This window comes from Eleutherodactylus coqui, chromosome 4, assembly GCF_035609145.1.
Source record: "Eleutherodactylus coqui strain aEleCoq1 chromosome 4, aEleCoq1.hap1, whole genome shotgun sequence".
In the NCBI taxonomy this organism is placed as follows: domain Eukaryota; kingdom Metazoa; phylum Chordata; class Amphibia; order Anura; family Eleutherodactylidae; genus Eleutherodactylus; species Eleutherodactylus coqui.
The window spans coordinates 172,624,239-172,639,670 of record NC_089840.1 but is presented as its reverse complement, the minus strand read 5'-3'; the positions used below and the strand labels follow the sequence as shown (position 1 = coordinate 172,639,670).

The following is a 15,432-nucleotide window of genomic DNA, read 5'->3' as shown; positions in this document are numbered from 1 at the left end:
CAAAAGTGTAAAATAATTAAAGTGTGAATATCCCCCAGTGGTCTTATATGATGTCTTGGGGGTCATAGATCTTAAAAAATAAATATTACAGAATAAAATATATATATAAGAAAAAAAGAAAGCGACCCATCGCTGACCTCAATATATACAGACGCCATACTCTCCTGTAATCCTAGATTTTAATAGTCCGAAACAAAATGACAAACCCATTCCTATACTTTATTTTAACACAAACAAAAGTTTAAAAATAGATTTTTTTTTGTTTTTTTTTTGCAATTTCAGTGAAAAAAAGGTATTAAAATATAGTATGTGATAGGAGAAAAAAACACAGCAGCAATATTTTTGGCAAACCAGGAAGAAAATAGGGCACGAATGACTATCAAAAAGCGAGCCATTATCATTCGGTCGTTGGCTGCGTTAAGACTGACCAATTATCATTCGATTTCGCTCGTTTTAACAATTTTTTGAATGATAATCATTCCGTCTAAAGGGGCCTTTAGAGACAGGACTTATCTTGTCTCTAATTAGCCAGGGCTGTGAGGAAGTGTTGTGTATCCAGGCAGCCCCGCTGAAGTCGTACTGAGTAGAGAGACGTATGTACATTTAAAAAAAAAAAAAAAAGTTTTAAACCCCTGATTACCATCTTTGCAGCGACAGTATTCCTTCACTTTCAGCATTATTAGAGTAAAATTTTAGAGCGCTCTATCCTACTTCCTTAGTGGACAACACTTAACCGGTGTATCCGATCAGATATTTATTTTTAAAGGCGGACTTCCTTCAAATATTTGCTTTAAGAACCACGGTGCTAGAATGCAGAGTATATAGCAGCGGTTTATAATTCTGACCTTAGTCGTCCTTGTAGAGGCAGAAGGGTTTTCCATAAGCAAAAAATTTGGTTATACATTCCTTCTATCATTATTATTGATTTTTTTTAAGCAATTGCTGGAATGAACTTTTTTTGTTGTGCAGATATAGACCACTTACTATATGTTTGCATACTCTCCCCCGCCACTCCTCCCTCCCCCCGAAGTTTTCCTCTTAAGTTTTTGGAGTACAAATGAAACATCAGACTTGTTGCCCAAATGCAATGTGAACATATCCTTCCTTGCGTCGGACAGATACATTTTTGTATGTGTGAGCCTGTTATAAAGTAGTATGTATAGAGGTGGTTAAATATTGCCTGCAAATGTACAGTTAAACTAATCCACTTTGTTCAAGTATTTCCCATCAGTATGTCCACTATAGAGGTTGGATGTCCAATCATCCTCTGTGTTTGTCAGTAATAACTGAAGCACGCTTGAACCCTAATCCTTTGATTTCCTTACAATAGTAATGTCCTGTAGAATCTTCCTGCTAAAAATGTTCATCTGGCTTTCCTTCTGTGACATTCTTAATAGAAAGAAGTGCTGATCCTTGACTCATACATTTGGCCTTTTTCATATATTACTTAAACTCTGAACAGGTTAACTTTTATATTTCCACTTATCCTATCCTTTTAGCCCAATTCTTAGTACCTCGTAGCTCTCTTCATCTGGCTCTTTGGCATGGCTGGTCTAGTCAACTTCACCCCTTCCACTGGCTGGTCCATTTATGTAATCGGTAGTGCCTCTCCCACCTCTGCTTCTTATCCCCTCCGCCTCTACTCTCTTCCATTGTTTAGCAGTTTCATCTCCAATATATTTTTGTGTTTAACACCATCACTAATTGTATGTAACTTATTAATGTATACATTGTTCATTATCTTGTGTAGATTTGTCATTTTTCTCTTGTCCTGCCTTCTTCCTTAATCTTACTATTACTTGCTAATGCACAGGACCATAATACGACTTTACAACCTCCAGATTGGACAGAGCCACAACACGGCATCCGTAGCCTTCTTTGGAGCTTTACTGTAGCTCCGTAGACCTCCGATTGTATTGTCATTATTGTGATGTGCCTTATAGAGTTATTCACCTCTAGAGATTTGGCTCCTAGGAGAGGATATCCCTTTGAAACGGCAGCATTTGAGACTTTATGTATATAATGATAAAAAATAGAATTTGTTGTGGTCTTATTACTCTTTTAGCACTTGGATAATATCTTTAGCTATATATATTATATAATATATACACACAGTTGTAGTCTGGGATAATTTGGATAAATGTTGACCTTTCAGTTTCTACTTGAATCAAAATTCAGTTGCATTGTGGAGCTCTTCATCCAAAGTTTCACACAATTGTGAATGAGGATCTTCTGTTGAGCACAGCTGAAGCCTGTACTGGCCATGACAACATGGCGGCAGGAGCATTGCCGTGCGCTGCAGCGGAGGAGCAGCCTCACTCTATAGGTGACAGTTGGAGTATTTGTTATGCTGCTGCCTGAGACAGTGCTGTTCAAGTAAGTGTAACTTTGGGAGAAAAGTCTGAAGTATTACACCTGTCATTTTAACAGCTTTGGCTTACTGCTCGGGGACAATGCCCAAGTGTGATGATATTCCCTTTACAATTGTTTTTTCCAGAAGAAATTAGCCTCCAAATGTTATAAATCATGGGGGCACAACCTGCTCTGTGCAACCCGTGATGACATTTTTTGCAGCCCCTAACCATCTGGACACAGAAATGCTAGTGACAAGTATTCTCACTTGTAGTTTCCATGCCCGAGAAGAGGATTGGCGCACCGCTCGGCAGCAGGGACGGCAAGTACTAATGGTGCACTGTGTAGCTATCTCTGAGCCCCCGTGTAGCAGAAGAACGGGGTTCTTTGACCTCTGTAGGAAGGAGTATATGAATCGGACGTCTCCATCTATGCACGCAGCTTTCCATTGTAGTTTATGGGACGGGTAGTTAGCAGCCTACGTTTCCCAAGACCCATTATCTTCAATGGAGAGCGACAAATGATGGTTTCCTCCTCTATGGAGTGCAGATTAGGGGAGAAGAGAAGTGTGTGGCTTTGTAGTCTGAATCGTTACCTATTAGTAGTATTTGGGTAATTTTTAGTACTTTTTGTACATAAGACCTCTGAGTTGTGCATTCTACTTTGTCGCTCCGTGGTGTTTTTGTCTGCAGCCGGCGTTCCACTACAGGTCGTGTAAATTGGTCTAGATCTGTTTTTGAAGTGCTAGTTTAGTTGTCAGAATGATTTTCACCTGTTTCAATGCAAGGATTTTAATTTACTAGTTTTTCAGTGATCATTTTCCTTCTGTACATCAGATACTGACCCGGAAATGAGTATGAAGCAAGACATCTGGGATTTGATTTGTGTTCCAAAAAGGCCAGACTTTGTCACCCAGGAAGATGTTGACACATTCAGACAGGCTCGGGAGTTGTCTTTCGAGGTGAGAATTTCTTGCATTACAATCTACATTACATTGCTTCAGCATAGGTAACTTTTCTGGCTGATTGAGCCATGTCATTAACCCATTATGGTTCTGGGCTTTATTCCTGGCCGAAAGAAAATATACGTCAACGAATTAAAGCTTTTGCAATCTAACAGGAGCAGGTCGGGTCCTCTGCTATCAGATACAGTCGAGGACCCGAACGAAACGACTGGAGTGGTTTTTAACTGCTTCTGACTTCTCCTTTTGCAAGCTACAGAGAATGCAGGAAGCACCATTGCCATTTCATACACGGGACCCAGCGACCCCCAGCATGTCAGAGCTGTAGGGTCTTGGCAAAGCCCTGACCAGCTTTGACAGTGACTACAGTCAAACTCCTGTGAATGCTCTAATTACAGTGGAAAAAGTGTGAAATTAAAATAAATGCAGTATGAATGTCAAACTGAAGTCTTATAATAACATGATGGCGCACATAGATATTAAAAAAAGAAGTTATAAAAAATTACAGAATTAAATAAAAATATATTTATTAAAGAAAATGACCCGACGCCAACCTAAACAGTCACCGTATTCGCCCCGCAACCCGAGATTATATAAATTGTATATCAAAACATTGGAAACCTTTATATACACGATCTCTAATAACCTACAAAACATTTTTAAAAATCTGTGAAAAAAGGTATTAAAAATAGCCCTATATGTGACGGAAAAAAAACGGCAGCAAAAATCATTTTGGCAGGTCAGGATTAAAATAGAGCCTTAAAACCACCATGTCGGTAAAGTCGTTAAAATGTCTGTTCCTTTTAGGACCGAAAAACTTTTGTTTTTAAGGTGTTAAAGAAGACTGCCATCCACAGTGTAGAATGGCCATAGAATAGTAACCCAATAGTCTGATGGTCAATGTTTGGTAATTGTTTTTTTAACATTGGTATTGTCATTTTTTGCTATTTAGTTCTGGTTCCCATTTTGTGCAAAAGGGGAAATACAGTCATATTGGTTGTGATGTTTGAATAATCCTTTATTTCCCCGGTTGTCATCATGACGGCCCCATTACATATGGAGGATGCCCTCTGACCTCCATAGGGACAGGAAGAGCCTTTAAAAGCACCTTCCCTCCACCATCTCCTCAGTGTCTTACTGTCACTATGGTGGCCAGATGAGGAGCGAGCTCCGGGGGACAATACTCACCGAGGCGCTCCGTGCCGAAGATCCCCTAGAGGGAAGAGGCCGGGTCTGCACACCGCTCGGTCCCTGCATCCCCTGCCTGCACCGCCATGCAGCCGCCAGTCGCCGCGCAGCGCGGGTCTCCATGGCGGGCCGGCATCTTACCCGGGGCGCACAACGATGACGTCACCCGGGAGACTACGCAGTGATGTCACACGCACGACGCCGGGGGCGTGGCTACCAGGGACTCAGAAATGGCACCAAAATTCAAAAATCTGCCTCCACTGACAGGCTTTACATTTGCTGGAGGTTATCCTACAGTCAGAGGAAATGCTCCAGCATGTCAGCGCGAGACAGTTTAGCAGCATGTGAAGGAGAGGCGGACCTCCTGCAAACTGTGAGTGGCTGTAAGCCAAAAATGTCACTGTTGATTTAAATGCATACTTTTTCCTTTCCCCATTCTTTGCATATGTTTTTTCAGACTGATAAAGAGGGTCTGAAGGTTAAAATGGACCCCAAAAAATGGGACAAAAAATGCGCTTTCTGAAATAAAAGATTGGATGATAGTTAAAAATAATCATTATGCAAAAAATGCACGGGGAAAATATTGGCAGAAGAGCGGCCTTTAAGGCGGACATTAGGAGTATGATAAAGGAGAAATTACAAGTCTCCAGGGCATCCCTCCCCCATACGCAGCCTGGTCCGTCAAGACCCTCTAAAAGGTCGAGGCCAGCAGAGTCGCTGAGTTCAATCTCAGAAGCATCTCTGGAACCCCTGTCAGAAGGGGAATTAGAGGATCAATTGCCACAACTTGGGGACCAAAAAAAATATTATTTCTCTTCTGACGACATGGAATATCTCCTTAAGGCAGTAAGAGAGACCATGCACGTCTAAGAGGACCGCCCACCAAGAACCATCCAGGATAAAATGTTTGGGGGGCTTCGGTCCAGAAGGAAAACTGTTTTTCCAATAAATAAAACCCTAAAGCAAGTCGTCTCAGAATGACAAGATACAGAGAAAAGGCTTGTAGTCGCAAAAGAAATCAAAAACAGACTGGTGTTCGCGCCAGAAGATGTCTACATGTATAGGGAAACCCCGAAAGTGGATATGCAGATAGCCAAAGTAGCTAAAAAAAAACCTGCTACCCTTTGAGGACGCATCACAACTTTCAGACCCCTAAGAAGGTTGATGGGTTGATGAAAAAATCGTGGGAAGCGACTTCCTTCACCATAGAAGCCAATATTGCGGCAACATGAGTAGCCAGATCCATGGTTCTGTGGCTAAATCAAATGGAGGCCTCAATAAAAGAGTGGGCTCCCAGAGAGGAAGCTGCCTTCCCCTCCTGAAGATGGCTATGGGGTTCCTAGCAGATGCTTCAGTGGAATCAGTGAGATACTGCGCAAAAAATGCAGTGTTGAGCAACACCGCAAGACGGACACTATGGCTGAAATCGTGGTCGGCAGACATAACATCTAAAAATAAGCTCTGTGCATTTCCCTTTCAAGGAGAGTACATGTTCGGCCCTGTCCTGGATAAAGTCCTCGAAAAAGCGGGGTATAAGAATAAAATTCTTCCGGATAGAAGGTTGTACAGAAGACCATCCTCCTCAAGAAGGACACTGCAGCCACCTCCAGATACCAAAGGGAAAACGGAAGTGGTCATACCCCAAAGGAGGTTGGCGTAAGACAACACAACAAGGTTCTGACCCAACGGTGGGGAGTAGACTATCACGATATATAGACCAGTGGCGGCGGGTAACGTCCAGCCCCTGGGTATTACAAATAATTGAAACCGGATATCAGATCAAGTTTAATTCCCTACCCTCCAAAAGATTCTTCTTAACCTTCCCGGGATCCCCTCAAGAACAAGAAAATTTGATAAAGTGCATTCAGGAACTAAATAACCTGGGGGTCATTATGCAACTCCCTGAACAGGAAAGGGGTGGAGGTTTCTATTCCCCCCCCCCCTTTTCTTGATAAAAAACAAAACAAATGGCTCTATAAGAACTATTTTTAACATCAAGGCCCTTAACAAATTTATCTCCTATAGAAAATTAAAAATGGAAACCGTTAAGTCCATCATATCCCTAATAAATCCCGGGAGCGTCATGTGCACTATAGATCTTAAAGCTGCGTATTATCACATCCAAATAACTGCCGCCCACTACAAATACCTAACATTTGCTTTGCAAATAGGCAATGTAATTCATCACTACCAATTTAGGGCTCTGTCTTTAGGTATCTCTACCGCCCCTAGAGTATTCACAAAAGTATTTGTAGAAATGATAGCCTACCTTATTTTCCCCTATTTGCATGATTTCTTGTTGGTTTTAAAATCAGTGGAAACTATGCGCACAGATTTTTCCGTACTCTTTTCCAATTTGGGGTGGATAGTAAATAGACAAAAATCAGACCTGATGCCAGATACACAGAAAATATATCTAGGAGTACTCCTAGATTCCCACACCCAGGAATCGCGGCTCCCCCCTTCCAAGGGAAAGGACCTCATCCAGTCAGTATCGTCCCTATGCCAAGCAACGCGAGTTTGCATTAGGGATGCAATGAAACTTCTTGGCCTACTAACAGCCTGTATACAGATAGTCCCATGGGCCCAAGCTCATACTCAGCTGCAACGCTTTATCCTTGCCCACTGGGACAAACGGCAGACCTCGCTAGATAAAAAGGTGAGCCTGTCCGTTCAGGTTAAACAGTCCCTATGCTGGTGGACTTCCCAGAACAACCTTAGCAAAGGTACCCCCCTTGGTCATAAGAACCCTACATATCCGTTACGACGGATGCGAGCAAGAGAGGGTGGGGAGCATAATTAGCTGAACTAACTTTTCAGGGAACCTGGGACTCCCGAATAGCTTCATGCTCATGCAATTATAGAGAGCTAAGGGCGATATGGGAGAGTATTTGTGTGGCAGAACTCCACCTCAGAGGAAGGCATGTCAAAATCCTGACAGATAACACGACAGCCCTGTCATTTATTCATCACCAGGGTGGTACACGGCATACCCACCTTCAACAGTTGGCGGCAACAATACTACGCATGGCAGAATCTATGGTACTATCCCTCACCAATCCACCTGAAGGGATCTACAAATATCATTGTGGACTTTCTCAGCAGGCAAAGCGTCCTCCCAGGAGAATGGTGTCTGAGTCAACAGTCCTTCAATCTCATAACACGTCAGTGTGGGCAATCACAAATCGACCTGTTTGCCTCAAGGACAAATTCAAAAATGCCAGGACTTTCATTCCCTTAATCCAAGGGACAATCCACGCGGGATAGACCCCCTGTCTCAAAATTGGGATGTAGACCTGGTTTATGCCTTTCTCCTTTTCCTCTGATCCCTCATATCCTCGGGAAGGTTCAGGTCAGTCGAGCAGCGGTAATTCTAGTCGCCCCTATGTGGGACAAAAGGCCTTGGTATCCTTACTGAAAACCCTAGCAATCCAGGGTCCGCTTCGGTTACCATTCGAACAAGATCTCCTATTCCAGGGTCCACTAACCTACTCAGGAGTCGAGAAGCTGAAGTTAGCAGCCTTGATGCTGAAGGCATAATACTTCGGAGAAAGGGCCTCTCACAAAAAAGTAATTACAACACTGGGTAAAAGTGGCAAACCTGTAACCACAGCTATAAACAGCAAAGGGTGGAGGAAATTCTCAGAATACTGCAACCTAGATCTGAGAGAGGCAGTAAGCGTAGATATACCCATAATTCTTAACTTCCTGGAAGCAGGCCTGGAGAAGGATTTAAGCCCAAGAACCCTAAAAGTGCAAGTTGCAGCGTTGGGGCCCAGTCTGGATTTTCCCCTAGCAGAACATTGCTGGGTCCGCAGGTTCCTAAAAGGGGCTGACAGACTCCGGCCTTTTATCAGGGAAACCTTTTCAACCTGGGACCTAAACAGTTTCTGTAAGCCACCCTTTGAACCACTCTCCTAACTTCCCATAAGATTACTCACACGTAAGGTCTCTCCCCTGGTGGCCATAACCTCAGCACAGAGAGTGGAAGAATTACAGGTGTTATCTTGTGTTGAACCCCATATGATAGTGCAAGATGATGGAATTGTTTTTAACTTAGACCCCGATTTCCTTCCGAAAATCGGCTCTAATTTTTACAGAGAACAGGCAATTACCCTATCCTCTTTCTACCAAGATCCCCGTAATGACAAAAAAAGAGCATTACATAATTTGGATGTCAGGAGGGCTGTTCTAGCATATCTAAAGGCTACCCAATCCTTCCGAAAACACAATAACCTTTTTGTCCAATTCCAGGGGCCGGGCAGAGGCATAGAGGCAGCGTCTAAGGGTACCATAGCAAAATGGATCAGGACTGCCATCCAGGAGGCATACAAAGCCCGGGGCCTCGATCCTCCTGAAAATATCAAAGCCCACTCTACAAGATCCCTTTCCTCCTCGTGGGCAGAGAAAGCACAGACCTTCACTGAACAAATTTGTAAAGTGGCTACCTGGTGCAGTCTGCCCACATTTATCAAGCATTATAGGGTCAATGTGCAATTTAAAAAAGACTTGGCATATGGACAGAAAGACCTTCAGGCAGTAGCCCCACCCTAAAAATACTTATAATTTGGTATTGCGCCATACGTAATGGGGCCATCGTGAAGACGACTGGGGAAAGAAGGGATTACTTACCGGTAGTCCTTTTTCCAGGAGTCATCATGACGGCCCATAGTTCCCTCCCCTATAGAATATTTTTCTCAATGTAAAATAATACAGAATAAATGGAAAATTTTGGTTCAGTATACATTGTCCACTGTAATAATTTGAAATTCACTGAGGAGATGGTAGAGGGGAGGTGCTTTTAAAAGCTCTTCCTGTGCCTATGGAGGTCAGAGGGCATACTCTATATGTAATGGGGTTGCCGTGATGACTCCCATAAAAAAGACTACCGGTAAGTAATTCCTTCTTTTCGAACTCTAAGGCTGGATTCACACAAGCGTATTTGCTTGCACAATACACAAAAAATAGATCCGATTGATTTCAACGGGTTCATTCACATGCAAGTATTTTGTGTGCACATTTTGGTCATGCAGAAAAATACACAGCATTTCCATTTTCCTGTGCATTTGTGGAGGGAAAGAACATTTTGAAGTCGTGAAACCAATTGGCAGTTTCAATAACTTAGAGCATTGTTGGGGAGCTCTACCTTCCCTCCTCTTCTCCTTGCTGTTGGGGTCCCCCAGGGCTTGGTCCTCGGCCCCCTCCTTTTCTCCATCTACACAGCCCCCATTGGACAGACTATCAGGAGATTTGGCTTTCAGTACCATCTCTATGCTGACGATACCCAGCTATACACCTCCTCTTGTGACATCACAGCAACATTCCTCCAGAACGCCACCGACTGTCTGTCTGCTGTCTCTAACACTATCTCCTCTTTCTACCTAAAACTGAACCTTTCAAAAACTGACCTCTACTAATTGACCTCATCCTGACATCTCCATCTCAGTGTGTGGCACCACCAGAATTCCCAGACAGCATGCTCGCTGTCTTGGGGTTATATTCGACTCCGATCTCTCCTTCACCCCCTACATCCAATCTCTCGCCCGAACATGTCAGCTGCACCTCAAGAACATCGCAAGAATACACCCTTCTCTCACCGTGGACATGCTAAAACGCTCCTTCTCTGCTCAATTATTGCAGCTCACTGCTGATAGGCCTCCCCTGCTCCAGACTCTACCCCCTCCAATCCATCCTGAATGTGGCAGCCAGTCTTATCCTCCTGTCCAGTCGCTTAATCGGCGCCTCTGCCCTGTGCCGGTCACTGCACTGGCTGCCCGTCAAATACAGAATACAATTTACAAAACTACCCTTTTCCACAAAGCACCTCACCAGCGGTATATTATATGCTGTAAGACATTGCAGTGCCCATTGGAATATGAAACTTGAGATAAACTGCTTATGTTAATGAAGAGCTCGCTATGACCTTCTAATCTTTCCAGGCACACTCTATCCCTGTGCCTTTATCACCAATTTGTTTCGCTATTGCTGATGATTTATACTGTGTGTTTCTAACTAGCCATGTATATGGGCGGATATCATATGACATGTACGCACGTAATTGATATAATGTTGATTTTGCGGGTTGGGGGGGGGTTCATTAAAATTCCTATAATTTTATAAATATTAATGATTTTCTGACTGGGTGTTAACATTTTCCAAAACATTTTTTGGCTTTTCCTCTAACATAGTACACATATATCTACTTTTTCATGTTTTACTTTAACATGTCAATGAGCAGAGTAACAAACTTTCCAAAACTAGAAAAGAGAATCTTCCAGTTTTAGACAAATGGGGAAAAGAAACAGAATAGTATATCACAATATATGTCGAACATATCATTGGAAAATAAAAGTAGACATCGAGTAAGCGGATGCCCTGTTAATAAGAGGACTTTAGTAACCGGTACAGGCAGACCTAAGACAAGTCAAAGGAGAGAAGGCCAAAGCAAAGGTGTTAGGGTTATTAAACACCAAGCTTTTGTTATAACTTTGCTATACGAAAATACTTTAGAGAAGCAATGACTGTTCCATACTGCAATATTTGTATGCATTTACTTATCTTTTATGACCTTCTAATTTATTCTTATTCCATCTTGGTTAGAAAATAGGATGCAAAGCTTTCTGTGACCAGACTGGACGATATCCATCAGTCATTGAATTTGGAAAATATGAAATTCAGACATGGTACTCCTCGCCTTACCCACAGGAATATGCAAGGTGTGACTTCAATGGGCATGCAATTTACTTGGCTAAACCAATTATTTCAATGCTACACCATGTGACATACTGCAGTACTGTACATATGAGAATTGGATCAGACTAACAGATTAAGTAACATCCATTGTATAAATATTGTATTAGGACAAAAGTTAGTACTGATCTTAGCGGAGGAGGAAGGAAAATTCTTATTTTGTGAAAGTTGTTCTTATTTCTTTGACTGACATCCATTCTGAAATATGTTTGTATATTTCACTGTTAATGCCAGTAATTTATGTGGCCTGGTGACTGGTTCTCATTAAAACCATGGTGCAGTTTGCAAAGAGTCAGGTTTAAACATCCCCTCACTTCTGTGTCGATGAATTGAAATAACTCTACCCGATGCCTCAAGTTCATCTCACAGTTTTAATTGTAGCTGTTACTTTGTTTCCCATAAAAAGAGATGACATTAGGTGAGCCTTTTACTACTATCACTAGACTGTCGTACGTTGATCTCACATAAAATTAATAATGATCTCTATATATAGTGATTTAGACCACTGCCTGGATTAAATAATTATGGAAGATCAACAGCATAGAAAAACAGCAATCGCTGAGGGAGACAACAGTCCACCTGTGCACGCCTATCCAGACGCCAGACTCCAGGCATCAATATATAGACAGGTCCAAAAACAGGAGTAAGGCAGCACGTGGGAATCAGTCTTCTTACCAGTAATTTTTCATAAAAAGGAATCAAATCTTTATTGTAGTCCAATCAACATGCGACGTTTCGACCAAAACATCTATGGTCTTTCTCCAGCCATTATCCGCTGCCTGGATTAAAACATTTAGGCTAAGCCCGCCTTTTTTCCTTTGTTTTAAAGCCCTGTACCTTCATAATACATTTGAAATATACTTCTACATCTATATATCACTTTACAATGCGGTTTTCTTCTGCGTTTTTTTCACAATGATCAGCACATGTGGCTCCTGTTATATACTGGAAAATGTACATTTTCCAGAAACGCCCAGTGTCGTCTTCTGACGTCTCTGTTTTCTTCTGTGCACTGCTCACTTTTAGGTAAAACGAAAGAAAGGTTTGGTACTGTGTTTAGTCAGTAGTGCAAAATGTGATTGTGCTCCGTAAGAGAAACCAAATAATCATGAAGATATGATACCTTTTACCTATTGTAAAGAATAAATACACATTGAACATGTTACTGTATGTTATCTGTGCTGTTACATAGGACTGCAGGTCACATCAACTACATCATCTGTCCTCAGCTTTATCACTGTGTTCTCTGTGCTGTTACATAGGACTGCAGGTGACATCTGCTGTACTACAGTACATCATCTGTCCTCAGCGTTTTCACTGTGTTCTCTGTGCTGTTACATTGGAGTACAATTGTACAGTACTTACTGTACTAGTGTATTACCCGTCGCCGATGATGATGAGTGGGTTGCATTAGCAGCAGGAGGAGGAGACGCCGAGCAGGGGATCACGTGGGTTCAGCAGCAAAGTCACATGGGCCGGCACACACCGGTGGTGGTAGAGGCAACCAATGTTACTAGAGACAAAATTTGGGCTAAAAAACCCAGCCTTGCTCGAAATCGGCCTTAGAATATGTCAATGCTAGTAGAGGTTTTACTGGTTTCTCTTAGGCTAGCTGTCCACGGGCGATGACTCATAATGTGAGCCGTGGCAATAAGTCGCACCCAGATTACGCTTGAAACGCTTTCCATAGGATAACTATGGAAAGCGCAGCCCGATGTACACGAGTGGGAAATCCATCAGGATTTTCCACTCATGTCTAAAAATCACAGGATGACGTGATTTTTCGCGATGAACCTATCATAATGATAGGTTCATCGCAGTGACTTTAAATGATCTCCCGTTGCGGAAATCCACTTTCGAGAATCTGCCCTGCCCATGGACAGGTGGCCTTACTGAGATCAATTAAATTCTGCTCACTTTTAACACTCCTGTATATCTTTCTTTGAACTTAATGGCAATGGCAGCAGTGCAGAGAGGACTATAGCCATGGTAGAATAGCTCATTTGCATTTTCTCAGTAAAAGTATATAATGTATACCAGGTGGTACAGAGTGAATATAGGAGATTGTGTTTTATAAGGAAAGCACAAAGACATAGCGGTCTTCTGTGTGTATGCTTGCCCTGTGCTGTGAGGATGGGAAAACCACATATGCACAAACTATCACTGCCCTAGACAAGTAGTGAATGAACTACTCATGCTCAATTGTCCAAGTAAAGAACTACTGAAGACCCGTCATGTAGCAACCAGGTGACAACACTGACTTTGCATGGGTTATGGGGCGCAGTTCCATGTAACAGCGCATAACAGAAAATTGTTTTATATTTGCAAAGATTGATTTCACATGCAAGACCCACTGAACCATCAGAGATGAGGTCTTCGAAATACAATTTTAAGTTAAATGGTTCCCTAAGCTGATTTTGATGATTGAAGCATGTGGAGACCTAATGGGGATGTTCGCAATAAAAAAATAAAAATAAACAAGCTTATACTGTACTAGGACCCTGCACTGACAGCTCCAGGTCTCCTCTGTTTACGTGTAGCAGCCTGTATGCGGAATGTCACAGACTGCTGCAGTCATTTGCAGAACTCAGCGCTTGTTCATCTAGCTCTGTGATTGGTTGCAGCAGCCTGTAAACGGTGCATCACAGGGGGACCTGGAGCTGTCTACACAGAATGTGCGGGAATCTGGGAAATTTAAGTATAAACTTGTTTGTTATTTTTTGCCATGGGGGATTCTATTTTTATTTTTTGACTTGGATAACACCTTTTTTAAAATTAAAAAAAATATATATTTTACATTTTCAGATTCTTCTTAGTGAATTACTGCCACTTTGTCAGTGATCATATAGTAGTATATTGAATATTGGGGCAGAATTCTAAAGGAGCATGCAAAGAATGAGAAAAAAAGGCATCCTATTAATGTACTGCATTTCTGATGGCCAAGGCCTGGTTAGAAGACAAATGGCTGATATTGTGCATTTTTGATTTATATAAAACACAGAATGTTACCCTTTTTTCATTAGATTGCCTAAGCTTTACCTGTGTGAGTTCTGTCTGAAGTATATGAAAAGTAAGACTATCCTTTTGAGACATTTAAAGAAGTGTGGCTGGTTCCATCCTCCTGCCAATGAGATCTACCGGAAAGATGACCTGTCTGTATTTGAAGTGAGTAATTCTCTTCATTTTGTACCTTTTTATCATATTTAATGTTTTGTTTGCTGTTACAAAAATATACTGCAATATGTTTAAGTATTGTTTATTTTACAATAATTATATTAAATTGTTATCCATTGACACTGTACATTTTTACTTCAATTAAACATGTGTTAAATTAATTGTCTTATGTACATTGTCTCACAGACAAAAACTCTAAGCAAAAAAAGTTTTCAGTGGGGAAGTTGTGGTCCACTATACATAGTAATATAACAGTGTGCAAAGGCCCTTTTACGCCAGCCGATGATCGCTAAAAAAAAAAATCGCTGATTGTTTTAGCGATAAACGGTGCGTGTAAATGCGCGCTTTTCGGGCACTGCTAGCTGATCGTTAAATTCAAGCTAACCTAAAAATCATCCTATACTCTTATCAGCAGTTCTCCACGGGGAGTTCTGATAGCATTGTTTCCCCATGGAGAACAAAGGATCTGAGCTCAGATAATAGCCCTATTAACTCCCTTCAAGGAAGGCTTCATTTGCATGCCTAATTGGTACTTTAGTAAAGGAATAGCTACTTAATACTTTATGCAAAATGATCGCTCAAAGCTGTCACTCCAACTGTCGTTTGGGCGATCATCTGCTAGTGTAAATGGGCCTTAAGACACGTACATCCAGTTCAACCTGTTACCCCACATTGTTGATCCAGAGAAAGGCAAAAAAAATGAAGTAGAAGCCAATTTTCCTCAGTTTAGGGAGAAAAAATTCTTTCCTGACTCTAATCTAGCAATTGGAATAATCCCCAGATCAACAACCATTCTTAGTAAACAGTAGCATGTAATATTACAATCAAGAAAGGCATCCAGGCCCCTCTTGTACTCTTTTATCAAGTTTTCAATTACCACATCCTCAGTCAGAGAGTTCCATAGTCTCACTGCTTTTACAGTAAAGAACCTCCTTCTATGTTGTGTAGAAACCTTCTGTCTTCCAGACATAGTTAGTCACAGTCCTGGGTATAATAGATGATGCAAG

At 41.7% G+C, this 15,432-nt stretch overlaps 1 protein-coding gene across 3 annotated transcripts in view; it reads left to right on the top strand.

Annotated features, from left to right (window-relative positions):
• The window catches only part of KAT6B (lysine acetyltransferase 6B), a 109,352-nt gene that overhangs the window by 57,604 nt on the left and 36,316 nt on the right, over positions 1 to 15,432 (top strand). For all 3 annotated transcript variants that reach the window (XM_066600392.1, XM_066600390.1, XM_066600391.1), the window contains exons 8-10: positions 3,189 to 3,313; positions 11,102 to 11,217; positions 14,275 to 14,416. In XM_066600392.1, the coding sequence (XP_066456489.1) occupies positions 3,189 to 3,313; positions 11,102 to 11,217; positions 14,275 to 14,416 (383 nt within the window). The remainder of the gene's footprint in view (positions 1 to 3,188; positions 3,314 to 11,101; positions 11,218 to 14,274; positions 14,417 to 15,432) is intronic.